Source organism: Nannobrachium achirus (genome assembly GCF_963921795.1).
Source record: "Nannobrachium achirus genome assembly, chromosome: 9".
NCBI classification, from domain to species: domain Eukaryota; kingdom Metazoa; phylum Chordata; class Actinopteri; order Myctophiformes; family Myctophidae; genus Nannobrachium; species Nannobrachium achirus.
This window is the reverse complement of record NC_137818.1, coordinates 64,772,993-64,793,548: the sequence shown is the minus strand read 5'-3', so window position 1 is coordinate 64,793,548 and position 20,556 is coordinate 64,772,993. Positions and strand designations below refer to the sequence as shown.

The 20,556-nt window shown below is 42.9% G+C and overlaps 1 protein-coding gene across 1 annotated transcript in view; it reads left to right on the top strand.

Annotated features, from left to right (window-relative positions):
• The window catches only part of hdac7a (histone deacetylase 7a), a 122,733-nt gene that overhangs the window by 43,864 nt on the left and 58,313 nt on the right, over positions 1–20,556 (top strand). Inside the window, exons 2-3 of the mRNA XM_080733992.1 lie at positions 14,369–14,551; positions 17,099–17,189. Of these exons, the coding sequence (XP_080590118.1) occupies positions 14,402–14,551; positions 17,099–17,189 (241 nt within the window). The 5' untranslated portion in view covers positions 14,369–14,401. The remainder of the gene's footprint in view (positions 1–14,368; positions 14,552–17,098; positions 17,190–20,556) is intronic.

Genomic DNA, 20,556 nt, shown 5'->3' with positions numbered 1-20,556 from the left:
GGCTTTCCCCCGATGCAAGGTGACGACGTGCCATGCTTTGTTTGTGTCTGTCCTCATGGTGTCACTTGAGGAAGCATTCTTGCATTCCTCGCTCGCTTTATGACTTAATCTAAACTGCGGCGGTGAGTCGTGAGTGACAAGTCAACAATGATGCATTTCATAAACTTTGTTTAAACTTGTCGGGCAAGATTTGAAGACACCAACGGAACAATTTGTTGCTTGAACTTGAGTGCCTTGTCACATTAGGTCATAGGGGACGTCGTCTCAGTGTGGGTTACGCTCGTTGTTCACCGTCTTGAGTGATGAGACAGGTAGACGATGTTTATGAGGATTAAGAAACAGGATGAGTGAATATTAATTGACGTTGTCTCGATAAAGGACAGACCTCCTGGGCAGGAGTGTTAATCAGGCACGTGCACACATAGACATCAAAGGGGGCTCGAGCCCCTGCCCTTTTATCCCTCTCCAGACCATGATTGCAGTTTTTACTTTGGTGAAATGCCCTCTTTCCATGCCATATCCTGAAGGCAGCAGCATTCAAGAGAATTGCCAGGTCCAAACTCTCCTGAACTTCAATGGAGCATCTTATGTTGAAAGAATTGCCCTCTCTGTGTAGAAATCCATGCCATTATGCCGTATCTCCAGTATTGACTTGATTATGCTTAGTCCAGTGTGGTATCAATCACCGAAAGTATTTTATTTTTGCTATTTTCGATATTTCCACCAAAAAGGCCCGTTTAGATATTTCAGCCCCTGCCTCTCTAACATTCTCTGCACGTCCCTGGTGTTAATCATCACTGCTATTCTTTATTTTATTAGTTAATTATCTTGTTATCGTTTATTAATGCTGTTACAAATTTGATTTGAAGAATCAGCTAAGCATTTTACTCTTAATGTACTTGTAGTGTGTATAAGACACATCAGTAAGTAAAAACTCTCAAGCCGCTTATAACCAGAATAGGGCTTTAACGCCTTGTGATTTTTGCAAGTCGACTCGACTCAATAAAAAGTTGAGTTGAATTCGACTTTATCGTTTGATGACGTCATCACATCACACACGACCCCCCCCCCCCCCCCCCCCCCCCCAGTTATTTTGGGGGGTCCCCAGATGATTAACTTAATGTTAAACATTGTTTTCTCACTCAACTGTAAACAAACCAACATAAAATGTAAGTGTATAGAGGGTATCTGCACATTTCTAAAGTGCCAATTTAAGGACTTTTTAATGCCTCAAATGACAAATTAAACATTGTCCAAATTGTGAAATATATAGAGGCAGAAATTGTGAAAATAGCCAATCTACATGCTCACAACGCCTCGCATCGTAGCATGTATTAGATCTGTTATTTTCACAATAGAAAGTATTTCTTTTTTTTTCAACTTCGACTTACGACTATCTCAGGTGGGAGTCGACTTGTGCAATGAAGTCGACTTGTCGACTTTTTCGTTAATGCCCTACACCAGAACGGAATCTGCACGGAATGTTTCGAGGGAAAATATTGCTTTTAAACGAACAAAATCGACAGTATATAGCAGCAGAGAATGGATAAATATACTACTGAGTGTGCCTCTTGCATACCATTGGAACCGGTTCAGCATAACGTTAATATTGTCGAATAAAGATGAAATCATTGTGTAGATCGGTGATGTTTTTCCAGAGGCTCCCAAAAGAAACAAGCGAGACTTTTATGCACTTAATGTTTTTAGTTCATAAAGCCAGCTCTTCAAACAGTAAAATCCTCCGTGTTATTGTAGCCATTTGTAACTCTGGGAGTGTACAAACAGGGGCGTCACACCAAATTCTGGGCCCTGGGTACTAGGATTCACTGTGGGCCCCCCCATGAATGTTAACTATTGAAAAATAGCAGATATACAAGCTCACAGCGTGGCACCGAGTGCCGCGCTGCGAGCTTGTAGATCTGCTATTTTTGAAAAATTGTGAAAATGTGTGCAAGAAAAACCTATGTTTCTATGTCAGTGATGCTCAAACTTTTTCATGTGAAGGACGCCCAAAATGATATGTATTTGGCCACGGACCCCCCATCTCAAAATATTTAGTTCCAGGGACCCCCCAGAAGCAAAATTTGAGTTACAAAAGACCGTAGACCGTAAAATATATGGACAGTGCGAAGCCATTGGTTTCTATGCAGAGCAAATGAAGTATTTTGTGTCCTTGGCATGGGTGTTGCGTTGCCATCATAGATTGAAATGCGATCAGAGGAGGCTATTGGCTGCCAACGGTCACGTGCAACCGCAGGGATACATGGGAGAATGTGGTCGGAGCCTCCCGAAATACAGCACACGAAGAAGAACACAACTTAGTTGGCCACGCCCCCCGCAACTTTATCATCAATTTTAACATAAATGGGACCGTATTTTCACAAAACACATATCATGGAGATTGAAAGGCAATTTGTAACTAGCGATAGGAACCATAAAGTATTTATGAAAATGTTAATTAAGGTTAGAAAACGAAAGGGGAAAATGAATGGGGTCCAATGGAGAACAATTCTTTTTGCGATCGGCCGGGGGGGGAAACAGCGCAACTAGCGGCCAACCATAGGAAGTTTTAGTTCCGTATTGGAATCATTTTAAATCGGCGGAACTACAGTATGCCCCTGATTTGCACATATTTTCACGACTTTTTCAAAAATAGCAGATCTACAAGCTCGCAGCGCGGCACTCGGTGCCGCGCTGTGAGCTTGTATATCTGCTATTTTTCAATAGCTAAAGTTACTAGGGCCCCTCCACCTTGGGCCCTAGTAACTCAGTCCCACTTTCCTCCCCCTTGTGATGCCCCTGTGTACAAATGTAACCAAATGGACCCCTTACGGGTCCATTTGCACACTCTTGAACCAACAGTGTGTAACGTGTTAGTGTTTAGTTTAGACGACAGGGCTGCAGTTTGCTTTGGCACAGAGATATAAGATGACTTGCACTTCTGCGGAATCACGAATTCCCTGCAAAGAAGTGCTGTATGTTTGTCACACGCACGTGCACACAAAATGCACACGCGCCACGCACGCAAATACTGTATGCACGCGAACACACACACATGCATTCCGTGTGTCAGTACTTCTTTACTTTTTATTATGATTACGATTGTGTAGGGCTGTCACGATGATGACATTTTACATGACGATTAATTGTCTCAAATAATTGCGATCAACGATTTAATTGTATTTTTGTCGTTGACAATTATATTTCTGTTTGACTTGTAGGCTTTGAAGTTGCACATGGCAGATATGACACATAACCTAAATATACAAAGATGCAAAGACATAATTGACGACTTTATACTTTAAAAAAGAACATTGATATAGTGGAAATAGCCTAGGGCCTTTCTGTGTGGAGTTTGCATGTTCTCCCCGTATCTCCTAGGGTAGATACCCTCACAAAAACATGCAGTAATCCTGGTCTCAATAATGCCTCCCCCCTGGCCAGCCGGGGCGCCTGATGGAGGGGAAAGGATATGGAATAACGTGTTCCTTCCACGCGCTACGTCCATCCCACGGAAATCCCCCCTGTCAGGTGAAAAAAAAAAAAAACTTGGACTACATGCATATAGTAGAAGAAAGCATGAGGTCAGTCTGTTGTCTCTCCAGGCGCGGCAGAGGGAGAGCAGAGCCCAGGATTACATAGGCAATTGGCAGTGGGTGATAATGGGTTACAAAATCGTGGGATAAAAAATTATATAAAAAAAAAAAAGATAGTGGAAATAGCCGATCTACAAGCTCACAACGCGTCGCATTGCGACGCGTTTGAAAATATGAATATTTTTCAAAATGTATAAGATTATGACGATTATGGCAACATAATTGCGAATGTCAAATAATTGCGATTAGACGATTATGTCATAATTGTGACAGCCCTACGATTGTGATTGTGATGATGATAATGATTGTCTGTCTGTCTGTCTGTCCCTCTGTCAATGTATTACTTAGTTATGAGTGCCTGAGGCACTTTCTTTGAGTTGTTTATTGCTGGGAATGAATGTCCTCTCTCTACGTGCACCTTATAGGTGCCCGGACGCACACGTACGCACCTTTTATTAGCTGGAACACAAAGGAAGGACAGCGGTGTCGGGTTGCAGTTCAGCTGAAAGAAAGCTCTCAAGATGCAAAGGGATATTTCACTTTCAAAAAAACTTTTGGTAATGTTATCGTCTAATCAGGCTTTTATGATCACCCTGAACAGTTTTTAATTTGCTTGATTCAATATTTAGATATTTGATGTAAATGTTACCAGGCCCTCCTCCTCCTGGGCTTCTCCCCATACACACCCATTGTAGCTTCAAACTCCATTTTAACCATGATAGGTTCATTAAAAACACCCATTATTTTTTCCGGTGACTCTTATACCCTCCTAATACATGAGCAGGCCGTGTTGTATTTAACATTTTCCATTTTCCCAAAGAATTATTAAAAATAAATGAAAAGGTTATTGAAAAAAAAGGTGTTTTTAATGAATCTATCATGGTTTAAATGGAGTTTGAGGTTTCAATGGGTGTGTATTGGGAGAGGCCCTGGGCCTGGAGGGCCTGATAACATTTACATCAAATATCTAAATATTGAATCAAGCTAAATAAAAACTGTCCAGGGTGTTCATAAAAGCCTGATTAGACGATTAAATGAAATATCCCTTTAAACACACATGCACTCACGCACACACACAGCACAAACACACACAGTTCAAACACACACACACACACACACAGCACACACTAACACACTCACACACACTCAGAGACACGGTTATACGCTCCGGGAGAGGTCCGTCTTCTGAGCAACCCAATCGCCAGAGACTTGGAGATCTGGGATTGGGTTGACAAACATAGTTTGCTTCTTGTTGGTTCAAAAAACATCAACATTCACCTTAGCTTGTGGTTTGCAGAGAAATGTACAATGCCAACATTTTCTCTGGCAGCCGAGACTGAGAGAGGGTTTGGATGTGTGGAGGTTGGATGGACTGATGGATGAAGGTCATGGGGAGAGGGCCGTTATCCGCCCTGGGTGAGGGGGGTGATACAGGGACACGGAGGGAGATACGCTTGCCATGATTACCCCATGCTGAACTGTAACCTGTCGAAGGAATTCACGGAATGTCAAAAGTCGACCAAACTCGATGCTAGGCCTTAGACTCTTATCTGTGTGCAAAAGAATCAATACACAGGGAAGAGAACAGTGGTCAGCATAAAAATCACACCCAGTGTGAAGTGAGTGCTGCTATTTATTAGTTCATTTGTCCATGCCTAACAGAAACAAACTCTACAGTATTACCCGTATTGCTTCCAAGATCATCGGACTTCCCAGTTCTCACCCCTACACTTGCTGATTTGAACGGCCTTATCGTTCAAATTCATCACACGCTTAGCACTGTCAATAACAAATGACACTGATCATCCACTGTATTGCTACTTCGACCTCTTGCCATCGGGGCATGGATACAGAACCTTGACGTGGCACAAGGTACGGTTTAGCAGGAGTGTTGTCCCCTCAGCCATCGCTGCACTAAACAATCTGCTAAGCAATCGCACCCGTCGCTAGGATGGTTTTCTGTAAATAGTGGGGTCCTGATGATCTGTCCGGTGATGTTTTGTGTTATGTGGTTATATGTTGTTTTTTGAGCAGCTTACGTTTTTTGAGCAGCTAAGTACTACTGTACAGTATGTTCTTAGACCATGGGTCTTCAACGTTTTCAGGCCAAGGACCCCTTAGTTGAGAGAGAGATGAAGCAGGGACCCCCACAACCTGTTCATAGATTCCATATAGTTTCATTGTTTGACAGCACAATCGTCAGTATATTTTGGATTCATGTCAATTAGTGTTTTCCCATGAGGGACCCGGTATATACATACCTGTAACTTGACATTTCACTCTGTACTTAGTCTGCTCTTTTTACCCTCTACACCAAATGTCTTAATAGCCGATCTGCTATTTTCTCATATTCTATTTTCTCAGAATATGGACGCTAGGGTTCAAGTGGTTAAATATAATAAAGGAGAAAAAAAAAATTCTATCACACAAAGATTTGGAGGACCCCCTGTAGGAACTCTGAGGACCCCATAGGGGTCCCGGACCCCCTGTTGAAGACCCCTTTCTTAGACTTTGTAGGTTTCTGGAAACCCCTCTCCTCTCCTCTCTCAAATTGTTAACCTTTGCTCCTTGTGTAAAAGGATACGCAGCCATTAGTGAGTGCAACCTCTAACCCAGCTCGCTGGGATTGGAATTCCAATGCTCCGTGAAACACACACACACACACACACACACACGCACGCACACACACATGTGCACGCACACATTCAGAGATAAAACAGTAGTTGTTGAAGGTATATTTGGATATGTGACACGCAGGGGCTTCGCACCAAATTCTGGGCCCTGGGTACAAGGATTCACTCACATTTCTGTGCTTTAACTGTTGAAAAACAGCAGATCTACAAGCTCACAGCGCGGCACTCGGTGCCGCGCTGTGAGCTTGTATATCTGCTATATTTGAAAAATCGTGAACATTTGTGCAAGTCCTTGAATATTTCAAATCCTTCTAAGGTTTTTGGAAAAAACTATGTTTCTATGTCAGTGGTGCTCACATTTTTTACATGTGAAGGACCCCCAGAATGATATGTATTTGGCCACGCACCCCCATCTCAAAATATTTAGTTCCAGGGACCCCCCAGAAGCCAAATTTGAGTTACAAAATTAATGTTCGCTTAAAAAAATACGTATTCAAAGATTTGCACACATTTTCACGACTTTAAAAAAATAGCAGATCTACAAGCTCGCAGCGCGGCACTCGGTGCCGTGCTGCGAGCTTGTATATCTGCTATTTTTCAATAGATAAAGTATAAAATAATTAAGGCCCCTCCACCTTGGGCCCTGGTAACTCAGTCCCACTCCCCCCCAGTGTGACGCCTCTGGTGACACGCCGTCTTTTGAATTGGTTGTTGACCCTGTGTGTGTGTGCGTGTGTGTGTGTGTGTGTGTGTGTGTGTGTGTGTGTGTGTGTGTGTGTGTGTGTGTGGCGGCGTGGCGCGGGCTGTCAGCGCTGCGTCCATAACGTGTGCAGAGTGACTGCAGGTCGTGTTGACATTCTGCTTTGTGATCTTCTGCCTCCGTATGTCCCTCTCACCGCCGCGGTGGTGAGAGGGATTATGGGTAAATGAAAGATGGATGGACGCGGAGAGATGACAGAGTGGGGGAGGAGGAAACTGTGTGTGCGTGCGTGCATGCTAATCTTGCAGTGAATATTTAACACCATTGCGGTGTTTATCTTAATGTGTAATTAAAACAGAAGAACGGTGCGTGCGTGTGTGCGTGCGTGCGTGCGTGGGTGCGTGCGTGCGTGCGTGTGTACGCGCGTGTGTGTGTGTGTGTGTGTGTGAGAGAGAGAGAGACAGACAGTGGTGTAAGTACATTTACTTAAGTACTGTACTTAAGTACAGTTTTGAGATATTTGTACTTCACTTGAGTATTTCCAGTTTTCAGTACTTTTACTTCTACTCCACTACATCTCAGATCCAAATATTGTACTTTTACTCCACTTACGGTATTTGAAAACGTTAGTTACTAGTTACTTTCTAGATATAAATGATAATATAAAAAAAACATACATTAACTACCTTAGCCCTATTTTATACCTAGGCTGTTTGAAAATAGCAGATCTACATGCGACACGTTGTGAGCTTGTAGATCGGCTATTTTCAAAGATTTTGTACTTTTAATTTTGGTACTTTGAGTACACTTTGATGCCGATAGTTTCGTACTTTTTCTCAATTATATTTTGAATTCTGGACTTTTACTTGTAAGGGTGCCCTCACACCAAAAGAGTGGAATCCGCCAATGCATTTCAACTATGAGAGTGGAATCCGCGTTCCGCCAATGCATTTCAATGAGAGTGAAGCGGTTTCATGCCAGCAGAGGATTTCTGCAAAAAACGCTCCCTTCTCATTGAAATGCATTGGCAGAACGCGGATTCCACTCTCATAGGTATTTTGGTGTGAGGGCACCCTTACAGAGTATTTCTATATTGCAGTATTGATACTTTTACTTAAAGGAGCTATAGTCTTTTTCTTTTTGGCCATTGTCAGACCGACACTTTGTTTACATTCTAGTCTATTCTTTGATAGTGTTAGACTAGGATGTAAACACATTTTTTATTTTAGCATCCGTTTTTCAAGAAAAAGTTGACTATAGCTCCTTTAAGTAAAACATTTGAGTACTTTATCCACCACTGGATACAGAGACAGAGAGAAAGAGAGACACAGAATGAGAGCGAGAGACAGAGAGAGAGAGAGAGAGAGAGAGAGAGACACACAGAAAGGGAGAGAGTGTCGTTCTCAGCCTCGTTCTACCAGTCTGACCAGTCATGACACAGCAGCACAGCACAGCACCAGTACCACACACACACCTTAGTTACACACACATGCATGCACATGCACGAGCGCACGCACACACACATGCTGTGGTGGAAGAAAAGTACTCAAATGTTTTACGTAAGTAAAAGTATCGATACTGCGTTCTAGAAATACTCCGTCAGAGTAGAAGTTCAGAATTCAAAATGTACTTGAGGAAAAGTACAAAAGTATTGGCATCAAAATGTATTTAAAGTGGTAAAAGTAAAAGTACAAAATATTTGAAAATAGCCAAGGTATAGAATAGGGCTAAAGTGGTTTATGTATGTTTTATAATATCATAATTTATATCTGCAAAGTAACTAGTAACTCAAGTTTTCAAATAAATGTAGTGGAGTAAAAGTACAATATTTGGATCCCAGATGTAGTGGAGTAGAAGTAAAAATGTTGAATATTGGAAAAACTCAAGTAAAGTACAAATACCTCAAAATTACTTAAGTACATTACTTAAGTAAAAGTACTTAATTACTTTACACCACTGCACACACGCACACACACACACGTACACACACACACACACGTACACACACACACACACACACACACACACACACACACACACACACACACACACACACACACACACACACACACACACACACACACTGAGTTTCTGCAAGTGATAGCAGTTAAGGTAAACACTCGGGTCAATATTTTCCTCAGGTGTAACTCATCTTGTGTGACACAAACGACCTGGAGTGGCCTTGACACTTTTTGGCAAGTTGACAATAACATGTGATATATATTCTCTTAGCCTTCAACCTCGCGTGAACGTAGGGCTGTCACGATTATGACATTTCACATGACGATTACTTGTCTCTCAAATAATTGCGATTTAATAGTGTTTTTGTTGTTGACAATTACATTTCTGTTTGGCTTGTAGGCTTTGAAGTTGCACATGGCAGATATGACACACAACCTAAATATACAAAGAAATTACTGACAGATTTGACATCTTTACACTTGAAAAAGAACATTGATAGTGGAAATAGCCGATCTACAAGCTCACACCGCGAGCTTGTAGATCTGCTATTTCCACAATTTTTTGAAAATGTTGGAAAATTTGAACATGTTTCAACATGTAAACGATTATGACGATTATGTCAAATAATTGCGATTAGGCGATTATGTAATAATTGTGACAGCCCTAACGTCACCAAAATGAAAGATGATAGTAATCATTCAAGGTATTATGAAATACGTCACATCTTGTCCGTCCGTGAGTGAGTAACGCCTCAATGTCTATAGAGCTGCTGACCTGTTGTGACATCACATCGTTGTGACATCACAACCTTTTTAGGCTATGACACCCAAAATAAACATATTTGAACTGGGGACCCCCACCCTGACAAGCACTTGGAATTGTAGGTATTACATTTAAAGTGACTCGGTTCGCCTCTTGCTTTCTTAATATTTGACAGTTTGGCCAGTCCTTTTGAATATTCAACTATTCGAATACTTTGAGGTTGAGTAATTCAAATACTAAAAATCACTATTCGTGAATGCCCTAATAGACAGATATACAGACCGACTAAAATAGACAATAGCACCAAATAATGTGTCCTACGTTTAGTCCATATCTAACAATATAATAGACATTGCAGTACAGTTTACAAAGCATTCCAGTGTGTATGTGGTGTTGGAGGAAGTCAGTGGATTCCAGTCCATTTCAGTACAGCGTTCAAATCAACTGGCAGAGATTTGAAACTTGCTGGAGATACTGTAGGTCATCCAACAAAAAGGGAAATGTCAAATCTAAGAATAAACCCATTAGCGGGAAAAATGCTCCACACACTGTCATTTCACCAGTGTTCATTTAACTTGAAAGGGTATTACAATTCACCCTTTGTCAGCCTTCTGATTGGTCCCTGACTGACCAACCAGCAGGCTCTTTCTGCCTTGGTTTCGACTTTTTGATGTTGAATTTGCTAAAACATAGTTTCTGGAGAAATAAAAGCTTTTAAAAACATGCCGAGTTACTATTCATGGGTTGCATTTGTAGTCCTAAACGGCCATGTTGAGGACCAACACAGGTTTTTCAATGTGTCTGATTGGCATAATCAGAACACCTGTGTTGGTCCTCAACATGGCTGGTGTAGGACTACAAATGCAACCCATGAATACTGCACCTGAGAGGTTCCTTTTTTACTGAAACCAAGTTTAAAATGCAAGATAATATTTCAGTAAATTAACAACAATATAACAAATGCATAGGAATATCAATCTAGAAAAACAGTAACAAAGGTAGACCACGCACCTAATTAGTAAAACACGTCTAAAAACCCTATAAAATAAAATCTAGCTTCATGTATGGTCATTGGTGGTCATTGAGGGAAGGGGGAGTGTTAAAGTAGTGCTATGGGTTTAGGTGGAGTCTGAAGAGGTGAGTCTTCAGTCCAGGGTGGAAGCTAGGGAGTGAGTCTGTAGTTCTAATGGAAGCTAGGGAGTGAGTCTGTAGTTCTAATGGAAGCTATGGAGTGAGTCTGTAGTTCTAATGGAAGCTAGGGAGTGAGTCTGTTGTTCTAATGGAAGCTAGGGGGTGGGTCTGTAGTTCTAATGGAAGCTAGGGAGTGAGTCTGTAGTTCTAATGGAAGCTAGGGAGTGAGTCTGTTGTTCTAATGGAAGCTAGGGAGTGAGTCTGTAGTTCTAATGGAAGCTAGGGAGTGAGTCTGTAGTTCTAATGGAAGCTAGGGAGTGAGTCTGTAGTTCTAATGGAAGCTAGGGAGTGAGTCTGTAGTTCTAATGGAAGCTAGGGAGTGAGTCTGTAGTTCTAATGGAAGCTAGGGAGTGAGTCTGTAGTTCTAATGGAAGCTAGGGAGTGAGTCTGTAGTTCTTAGTGCGACAGGGAGTTTATTCCACAGTTTGGGGGCCAGGAGGGCGAATTGTCTAGGACGAGTGGATTTTTGTCCTGTTTTTTTTTAGCGAGGGTTCTGTCAGCATCCCTGTGTTGGCTGATCTGTGTTGGCTGTATATAATGCGGTAGCAATGAGATGCTCTCTGCTAGTCTTAGTCAAATCAGTCTCATTTATTGGCCTCTTCATGGTTCTCTCTTCACTCTCTTTGTCTTTCCACACAATGTCACACACACACACACACACACACACACACACACACACACACACACACACACACACACACACACACACACACACACACACACACACACACACACACACATTCCTCTTTGTGTACATAGGGATCAGGGATCTCTTTCTCATGTGGAAACTATAGAGATTACATCACTGTGTCACTGTACAAGCATGTGTGTGTGCGTGCATGCGCGTGCGTGCGTGTGTGTGTGTGTGTGTGTGTGTGTGTGTGCGTGCGTGCTTGACTATAAAACGTAGCTGTTTCTCTCCCCTAATATTGTCGTTGTCAGGTGGAAACCTTTTATCTCCAAGTTTCAAATGTATACGTTTTTTTTTCCGCAAAGTAATGCCCTGCTTCATTGTACAAGGCCGTCGCACAAAAGTAGTGAAAACAGACGACTGTTTTCAATAGTTTAAATCATTTTAGAAATGATAAATGCAAAACGAACGGTTCTGGACATACAAGGTTTCCACCCGACAACGGCGACATTCTCTTCTCTCTCACCTCGTTTGGCAGCAGTCCAGCCATACTGTATGAGCCAGGTTTAGTTCACAGCGACATTTGAGACACAACACACACGCAAGCACGCGCGCGCGCGCGCACACACACGCGCACAAATGCGTGCGTGTGCATGTGCCAAAGGAAGTCTTGAAATAACTTGAACTCATGACATCATACATAGCCTCTGTGTGTGTGTGTGTGTGTGTGTGTGTGTGTGTGTGTGTGTGTGTGTGTGTGTGTGTGTGTGTGTGTGTGTGTGTGTGTGTGCGCGTGCGCGTGCGCGTGTGTGCGTGTGTGCGTGTGTGTGTCTGTATGTGACTTAAGGTGAATTTTACCTCCTGTGTGTACTAAAAATATATATAAATACACACACACGCGCGCACACACACACACACACACACACACACACACACACACACACACACACACACACACACACACACACACACACACACACACACACACAGGCCATTGTGTGCGTGCCTAGACATGATTGTGTGTGTGCGTGCGTGCTCTTCCTGGATCCTGCTTTTAGCACAGGATGAGGCAATCTTTCCCATTGACTCAACCATGCAATGCAAATAGACCCCAACAGCATGTAAAACACATGGAAATGATCCAGTCGACAGAGACACACAGAGAGACAAAATGGCTTTGCATTGTGTTTCAAAGTGTTCACTGTAACTGAGAGAAAAAAGACCGCAAAGAAGTCTTCAGTGTTCCTTTAACCCAAGGGTCTTCAACAGGGGGTTTCCGGGACCCCTAGGGGGTCCCCAGAGTTACTGCAGGGGGTCCTCCAAATCTTTGAGTGATAGAAACCTTTTTTGCATTAACCACTTGAAACCTTGCGTCCATATTCTGAGAACTTTAGCCAAAAATAGCAGATCTACAGCACGAGGCGTTGTGAGCTTTTAGATCGGCTATTTTTGGCAAAGAGCTTTGGTATAGAGGGGAAAAAGAGCAGACTAAGTACAGAGTGAAAGGTCAAGTTTATTAAGTATTGACGGTTCGAGTGGTTAAATATCTGATAACACAAATTGACATGAATCCAAAATACACTGATGATTGTGCTGTCAAATGATGAAACTATATGGAATCTATGAACAGGTTGTGGGGGTCCCTGCTTCATCTCTCTCCCAACTAAGGGGTCCTTGGCCTGAAAACGTTGAAGACCCCTCCTTTAACCCATTTAGGCATGAAAAATACCTAAAAAAAAGTCTTAACTTAAATCCTAACCGTTTTCTGAAAAACCTATGTTTCTATGTCAGTGGTTCTCAAACTGTTTCATGTCAAGGACCTCCTAGAATTATATGTATTTGACCACGGACCCCCAACTGAAAATATTTAGTTCCAGGGACCAAGAGAAAGAAGGATTTGCATAGGATTTGCATTACAAATGTCTGCTTTCAAAAATATACATATTAAAAGATTTGCACACATTTTCAAGATGTTTCTAAAATAGCAGATCTACATTCTCGCATGGGCGAGTGAACTGTTATTACTGCAGGCAGCAACGGAGAAGATGAGAAACTGTGTGTGTGTGTGTGTGTGCGCGCGCGCGCGCGTGCGACTGTGCGTGTGTTGGAATCACAAGGTTGTACTCTCTTTGTCAGTATATCCTGTTTCAGCCCATTCTCACCCCCTCTGCTTCACCCGTCCGACGCGTTCCTAACTCGCTTTCTGCTTCACCCGTGCGACGCTTTGGGAACACCTATTGCGTCTACGGTCGGACGCGAACGGAGAGTTTTAGGACGAGAACGTTTTTTTGTGCTTTTATCTTTGACAAAACGTGGATGATAACGTAGTCCCTTCTTTGAGCCGTATTCGGACGTGGAAGCAGTCCCCTGGTCAAAATTTACTATTCTGTCCATAACGGCACATAATTCGGTAACGCCGCTGAGTCGGCTCATGCGCCGTTCACACCGTTCGCCGCGGCGACTCGGTCGCTACCGCTCCCTCGGCGGCGTCTCTTGGGGTTCATCAGTGCCTCCGTCGTTTATAGTGGCGTGAGCGGTAGCGACGGGTGGCTGGTAAACCAGTGAACCCTTCAAAGCGGTATCGAATCCCGCTTTGGGAACTGCTTTTTTTTCCTTTCTTCTTAGACCACCCAATGCGTCCAACCCGTGAAACAGTAGGCAATCCCAAAGCGTCTATCGTCCGACGCAGTACAGTACTTCACAACGCGTCGGTTGTATGACGCTTTAGGGGTGAGAACCTGTTGCATGTTTTCATTGTGTTCTCTCAGAAATAATTCATAAGCAGTCATACAAAAATGTGTGCAAAATGAAAGAAGAAATACAATATCATTAAAATAATAAATTCTCTCTCTCTCTCTCTCTCTCTCTCTCTCTCTCTCTCTCTCTCTCTCAGACTCTTCCTCGGAGCGGCTGTCTCTCTCTCTCCATGGACCTGCGTGTGGGCGAGCGGGGGGGCATGCGTCCCGGCTCGGACACGGCGCTCCTCACCCCCCTCCACCCCCCGCTGCTCCTGGGACCCTTCAGCACCCAGCCCTGCACCCCCTTCTCCCAGCAGCAACTGCACCAGCACATACGGGTAGGGAGAGGAGAGGAGAGGAGAGGAGAGGAGAGGAGAGGAGAGGGGAGGGGAGGGGAGAGGAGAGGAGAGGAGAGGAGAGGAGAGGAGAGGAGAGGAGAGGAGGGGAGGGGAGGGGAGGGGAGGGGAGGGGAGGGGAGAATGCACAGAGTAATACAACGTTGTTGTCGGGTGGAAACCTTTAATGTCCAAAACGTTTCGTTTTGCATTTATCATTTTCAAAATGATTTAAACTAGTGAAAACAGCCGATCTACAAGCACACAATGCCTCGCGCTGCGAGGCGTTGTGTGCTTGTAGATCAGCTGTTTTCACTATCTTCGTGTGACGGCCTTGTATGATGAAGCAGGGCTTTACTTTGCGAAAAAACATACATTTTTGAAACTTGGAGATACAAGGTTTCTGCCCGACAGTGACGATAAAATTAATAGAATGAATGTTTGGTCATTCAAGGCGGTTATGAAATGTCACACTAACTGTTAGAGGATTGATTGCTAAAGATTTAGCAATCGTTTCGAGTCGTCAGGCTTTAGTACTCTTTTCCTGAGATTTTTCTCTTTTACACAGGTTTCTTTCCCTGTTTGCCATTCTATTAAAAAGAAAATAAATACAAATCTATACTTTTCATCGCACGATTTTTTGTAACCCATTTTTTCACCCAGTGCCGATAGAGCAGTGAAGTCATGACGTGACTCGCTCCTCCCCCGGTTCACAGAAGTAATTTTTCCATGGAGAATAATATTGGGTCATCTTAAAATCATCTCATATAGAACAACCAAGTCATGACTTGACTCGCTCATCCCCCGGTTCCAAGGAAGTCATTTCTCTATGGAGAATAACACTGAGTCATTTAAAATCGTCTCATAGAAGCATTGCGGTCCAAAAATAAACAAACAGTCTTTGCGATATTGTCGGCGAGGTGGCTCTGTATGGTTTATGACAATAGTCACTCATATTTGATAATTCGGCAACAGTAACATTCGCGTTTTCACACCATCAGTTGATTCTTCATATCCATATGACTCAAACCGCTTAGATCATTTGTTTGTGTTTGGAACGCAGTTCTTATATGACGCAATATGAAAAAAAGTCTATGGGAATTCAGAATGGGGGGGAAAAAACGTGAACCAGGTAGGATGTGTAAATGATGTCAGACTTCACTGCTCTGTTGCCTGAGCTGTAATCCTGGTCTCTGCTCTCCCTCTGCCAACCTGGGGAGAGCCCAGTGAGGAGTGAGCAGGCCGCTTTTTGTCACCTGACAGGGGGGAGCTTCCCCGGTTGGACGTAGCGCCCTGGCTGGCCAGGAGGAAGCAGTATAGAGACCAGGATTACTGCCATGTTTTTGTGAGTGTATCTACCCCAGGAGACACCCGGAGAACATGCAAACTAACTCCACACAGAAAGGCCCTTTTGCCAACGCCACCTAGGGTGTGGGCACTGATGGCGGGGAGGAGAGAACACGCCCACAGTGTCCCCCTTCATCTAATTTTTATGGAGAATGGAGTGTATTTTGTGATATTATTGAATGTTTTCTTTGCTTGCTATTTATTATGTCCATGAATGAAATACCGAGGGCTTCCAACGTAAAAAAGACAGCAGAACGTCTTATTTGAGATGCTCCTTTTAGGCAGGGTGTTTAAATGTACTTGTACTGTACTACATTTCAATTGTATTGACTATACTTGTACTGTTCTCCATTTTTGTCTGATAAAATAATCAATCAATCAATCAATCAATCAATCAATCAATTTTTGCAGAAACCTCTCCATTCCCATTGAAAAGCTGAATCCACCTTCATGGGTAGATTTAAACTTTGAAAGTCAGAGAAGGTCATAAAAATAGCAAAAATAGCTGATCTACAAGCTCAGCGTTCTGCCAATTCACTGGAAATCTACTGTCTTGCCAATGACAGGACGTATGAAGTTTTGAAGTGGTAGACCAGATTTGTTTTTGACAGCAAATCTTGATTTAGTTTTAGTCATAGTCTTTTGAATAAAATGTAAGTTAGTTTTTCTCATAATTTAGTCACCTGAAAAGTTTTAGTTTTAGTCTAATTTAAGTCGACTAAATATCATAAGATGTATTTTGGCAGGCCTTAATGGCATCGTAATGACTGATTTTACACTTGGTTGTGTGCTGAAAATAGCAGATGTACAAGCTCACAATGCGTCGCAGCCTCGACGCGTTGTGAGCTTGTAGATCAGCTAGTTTCAGCGTGCAACACCTGAGCGCAACCAAACATAAAATGACTCTCTTCTCCACTAGTCCCTCCCTAACGTTTTAGTTTAGTTTTTATTTTGTTGACCAAATTGCCAATATATTTAGTCTTAGTTTTAGTCATCACAGCTTAGTTTTTATTTACTCAGTCAGTGAAAAAAACACAGTCGACAAAAAGTTTTCGTCATAGTTTTAGTCGACGAAATCAATACCGCTGTAGACCACTCGAAATGTCTGCGTTTGTCCTCATCCCTGTGTGTGTGTGCGTGTGTGTGTGTGTGTGTGTGTGTGTGTGTGTGTGTGTGTGTGTGTGTGTGTGTGTGTGTGTGTAGTTTAACATGGAGCAGCGGAGGCGAGAGCAGGAGCAGCAGGAGAAGCAGCAGGAGCTGCAGCAGCTCAAACACAAGGACAAGAGTCAACAGAGTGAGTGGAGGAGGATGCACACATTATTACAGGCTTTAAAGCAGTGGTTCTCAACCTTTTCAGGCCAAGACCCCCCAAAATAATCATATTTCAACTGGGGACCCCCCCCACCCTGACGTGCACTTAAGCCTCGAACAGAGTCGGGTCCGCGGTGGAAGTCTATCCACCACGGTGTAGTGCGGTGTAGTCTTTTTGAGTCATAAAACTACAACGTTAACGCTCAAAAAGACTACACCACACTACTTCCACCGCGGACCCGACTCTGTTCGGGGCTTTAGAGTTGAGGCGTTACATTTTGTATAACATGGTTCTATTGTGAAAATAGCAGATCTACATGCTCACAACGCGAGGCGTTGTGAGCATGTAGATCTGCTATTTTCACAATTTCTGCCTCTAATATTTGACAAATTGGACAATGTTTAATTTGTCATTGCCACCATCAGGTCGCAGTTACTATCAAAACTTCCACTGTCTGTCAGTCAGTCATGTCACGTCACACTTTTGCCCTACTCATATCTCCGCCACCGTTGCCCCGATCCATGCCAAACATTGCACACACACTCCTTGGCTGCCAAACCACAACCTCCACCCCTCATTTCTCACGTGGCCCTCTTCAAGCACCACCTTGAGGCCGATTCTTGCAAAACACATTTTTGGACACTGCTACTACAGATTTCGCCCTAATATCACGCAAAGCGGTACACAGTATCTCTAAAGTCATGTCATCAACATGGACCTGTCCCATTTCCCATATTCCCTCCTGATTGGCTACCATTGCCTTCTAAGGTTTGTGTATGCGACCTGACGGTCGCTTATCCCCCAATTTAGAGAGTCTTACTGGTTTTAGAGGTATTTAAAAAGTCCTCAAATTGTCACTTTAGAAATGTGCAGATACCCTCTATACACTCTATATTTCCCGACCCCCACTGGGGGTCCCGACGCACAGGTTGAGAACCACTGGCTGACACAAACAACAAGTTGTAGTTCTCCTTAATGACATCCTTCCACTGACCATAATTACTAATCGCACGGCAGCCATTTCCTTCTGACATCAACCTTACGTCACTCGTGGATCTTTTCCCACACTGAAGGCAAATTCCCACCCTCAAATCTCTGCCTCCTCGCTTCCTCCGTCATATGTGTCCTCCAGCATGGCAGTGTTACGGTGAAATTGGTGACCTGGCATTGTGTCTACACGATTGTCACATATTTTGGCAGGTCACCAATTTCACCATAACACTGCCATGCGGGAGGACTGATGACGGAGGAAGCGAGAAGCGAGAAATTTGAGCGTTGGAATTTGGCTCGAGTGTCACACGGTGTCACATGCCTACATCAACTGATTTACAAGCTAATGTTGTGTGATAGCATCACGTCTCGTCTTTGCACTCACTTTGAATGTAATCGCGCCGCTCGAACTATCCAGGTTTGAACACACCATTACACTTAGTTTAAAGCACCAATATGACGACCCCTTTAAGAGCGTGACTTTAAACAATTCAGTCAAATCATCTCTTTATGTCGTTCAACATACACATACTGTAATGCAATGGTTCTCAACCTGTGATGATTAACTTAATGTGCAGCCTTGTTTTCTCACTCAACAGTAAATAAACCAACATAAAGTTTTAAAGTGACAATTTAAGGACTTTTTAATACCTCTAAAATGACAAATTAAACATTGGCCAAATTGTCAAATATTAGAGGCAGAAATTGTGAAAATTGTCGATCTACATGCTCACAACGCCTTGCATTGCAGGCGTTTTGAGCATGTAGATCTGCTATTTTCACAATAGAACCGTGTTATACAAAATGTAATTCCTCAACTCTTAGTGCTCGTCAGGATGTGGGGGTCCCCAGTTAAAATATGATTGTTTTGGGTGTCACGGCCTGAAGAGGTTGAGAACCACATGTATGGATGCTTGGTCTGGTTCCCTTAAACACTAAGGGGTCGCACGGATACTGCAGGGGGTCCCCCAAAATTGTTGGAAAAAAAAAATACCGGTATATATATATTTTTCTATTTAAAAAAAGAAAGAAAATAATGTAATTTGTCTTATAAAAAACATGATTCTGTCTCTTTTGAATAGCTTGTTTACATGATTATTGTGCAATTGACAGATTGTTAGTGATAGATTGATAGTATTGACATTGGTTCTCAGTTGTAAATGTTTATAAATGGCAGTGGTACGGTCACTTGTGCATGCATGTTTAAAATACAGCCCTTTAGAATCACTTGTGAACGTTAAGGACATAAGCGTCCAATAGACTCAGTGTGCTGACGTGACTGACGACGGAATGCAGATTTGATTGAGAATAAGGCTGCTACTAGAAACACTGAAAACAAATTAAAAACAAGTCATAAACATTGACAACCATTGTATCAGTAGTGGTCTTGTGCCCTGTGTCAGGGGTTAGCGCAAGCGAGTGCCCGTACCGAGAGGTGTGAAGCCAGTAGGCTACATAAACATGAATAATACACAAAGGCATGTTGTGGAACGCTGTCGTTTAGGACCCTTTACAATGAAACGTACGGAACCATAAATATGGGGAGAACAGTCTGGTTATTGACCCGTGTTATTTTAACACTGGGTTTAAATATAGCCTGGCTGTGCACACACAAGCAGTCCCTGGGTCAATATTTACCCTATCAGTCATGACACCTCCTGTCACCTCCACACACGCACGCACGCATGCACGCACGCACGCACGCACGCACGCACGCACGTGCACACACAGAGGGGCTCGACATCAAACACACACTCAGCTCCCCTCCTACACATAACAAATGGTATAGAGCACATTGTGTCGTGTAACATAACATAACATCAGTGTATAGGGCTTCCCCCGACTGATTTATATAGTCGAGCCAAGTCATTGGCCATCACTAGTGTGATGTAGCTAGGCTAGGTTCTAAACAAGAAACCATCTATAGGTCTACTGTTGTTGCACAGAAATGACCGGTAAGCACCTTTACATGAAAAGTGTGTATTAGATTCATATTTTTCCCAAACAAATTAGGCCAATCTCTCAGTAGAATCATGCAAAACAAGAAGAAAAAAAAAGAAAAACAGAAAATACATTATTCGACTCAGAGATTAATTGTTAGTCGACTAAGACCCATTTCGATCGATTAGTCGACTAATCGAGGTCAGCCTACATCAGTGGCGTCAGTTCAGCAAAAGCTAAGGTATGGCAACATGACTGGTGTCTTGCATGCACTAGTCATGTTGCCATACCTTACCTGTATACAAGGTAAGGTATGGCAGCTGCCATACCTTGTCATACCCAATTGACGCCTCTGCATAACATAACACCAGCCACACTGGTTAGGCTGACATGTATATTGGCATTCACAGATATGGGC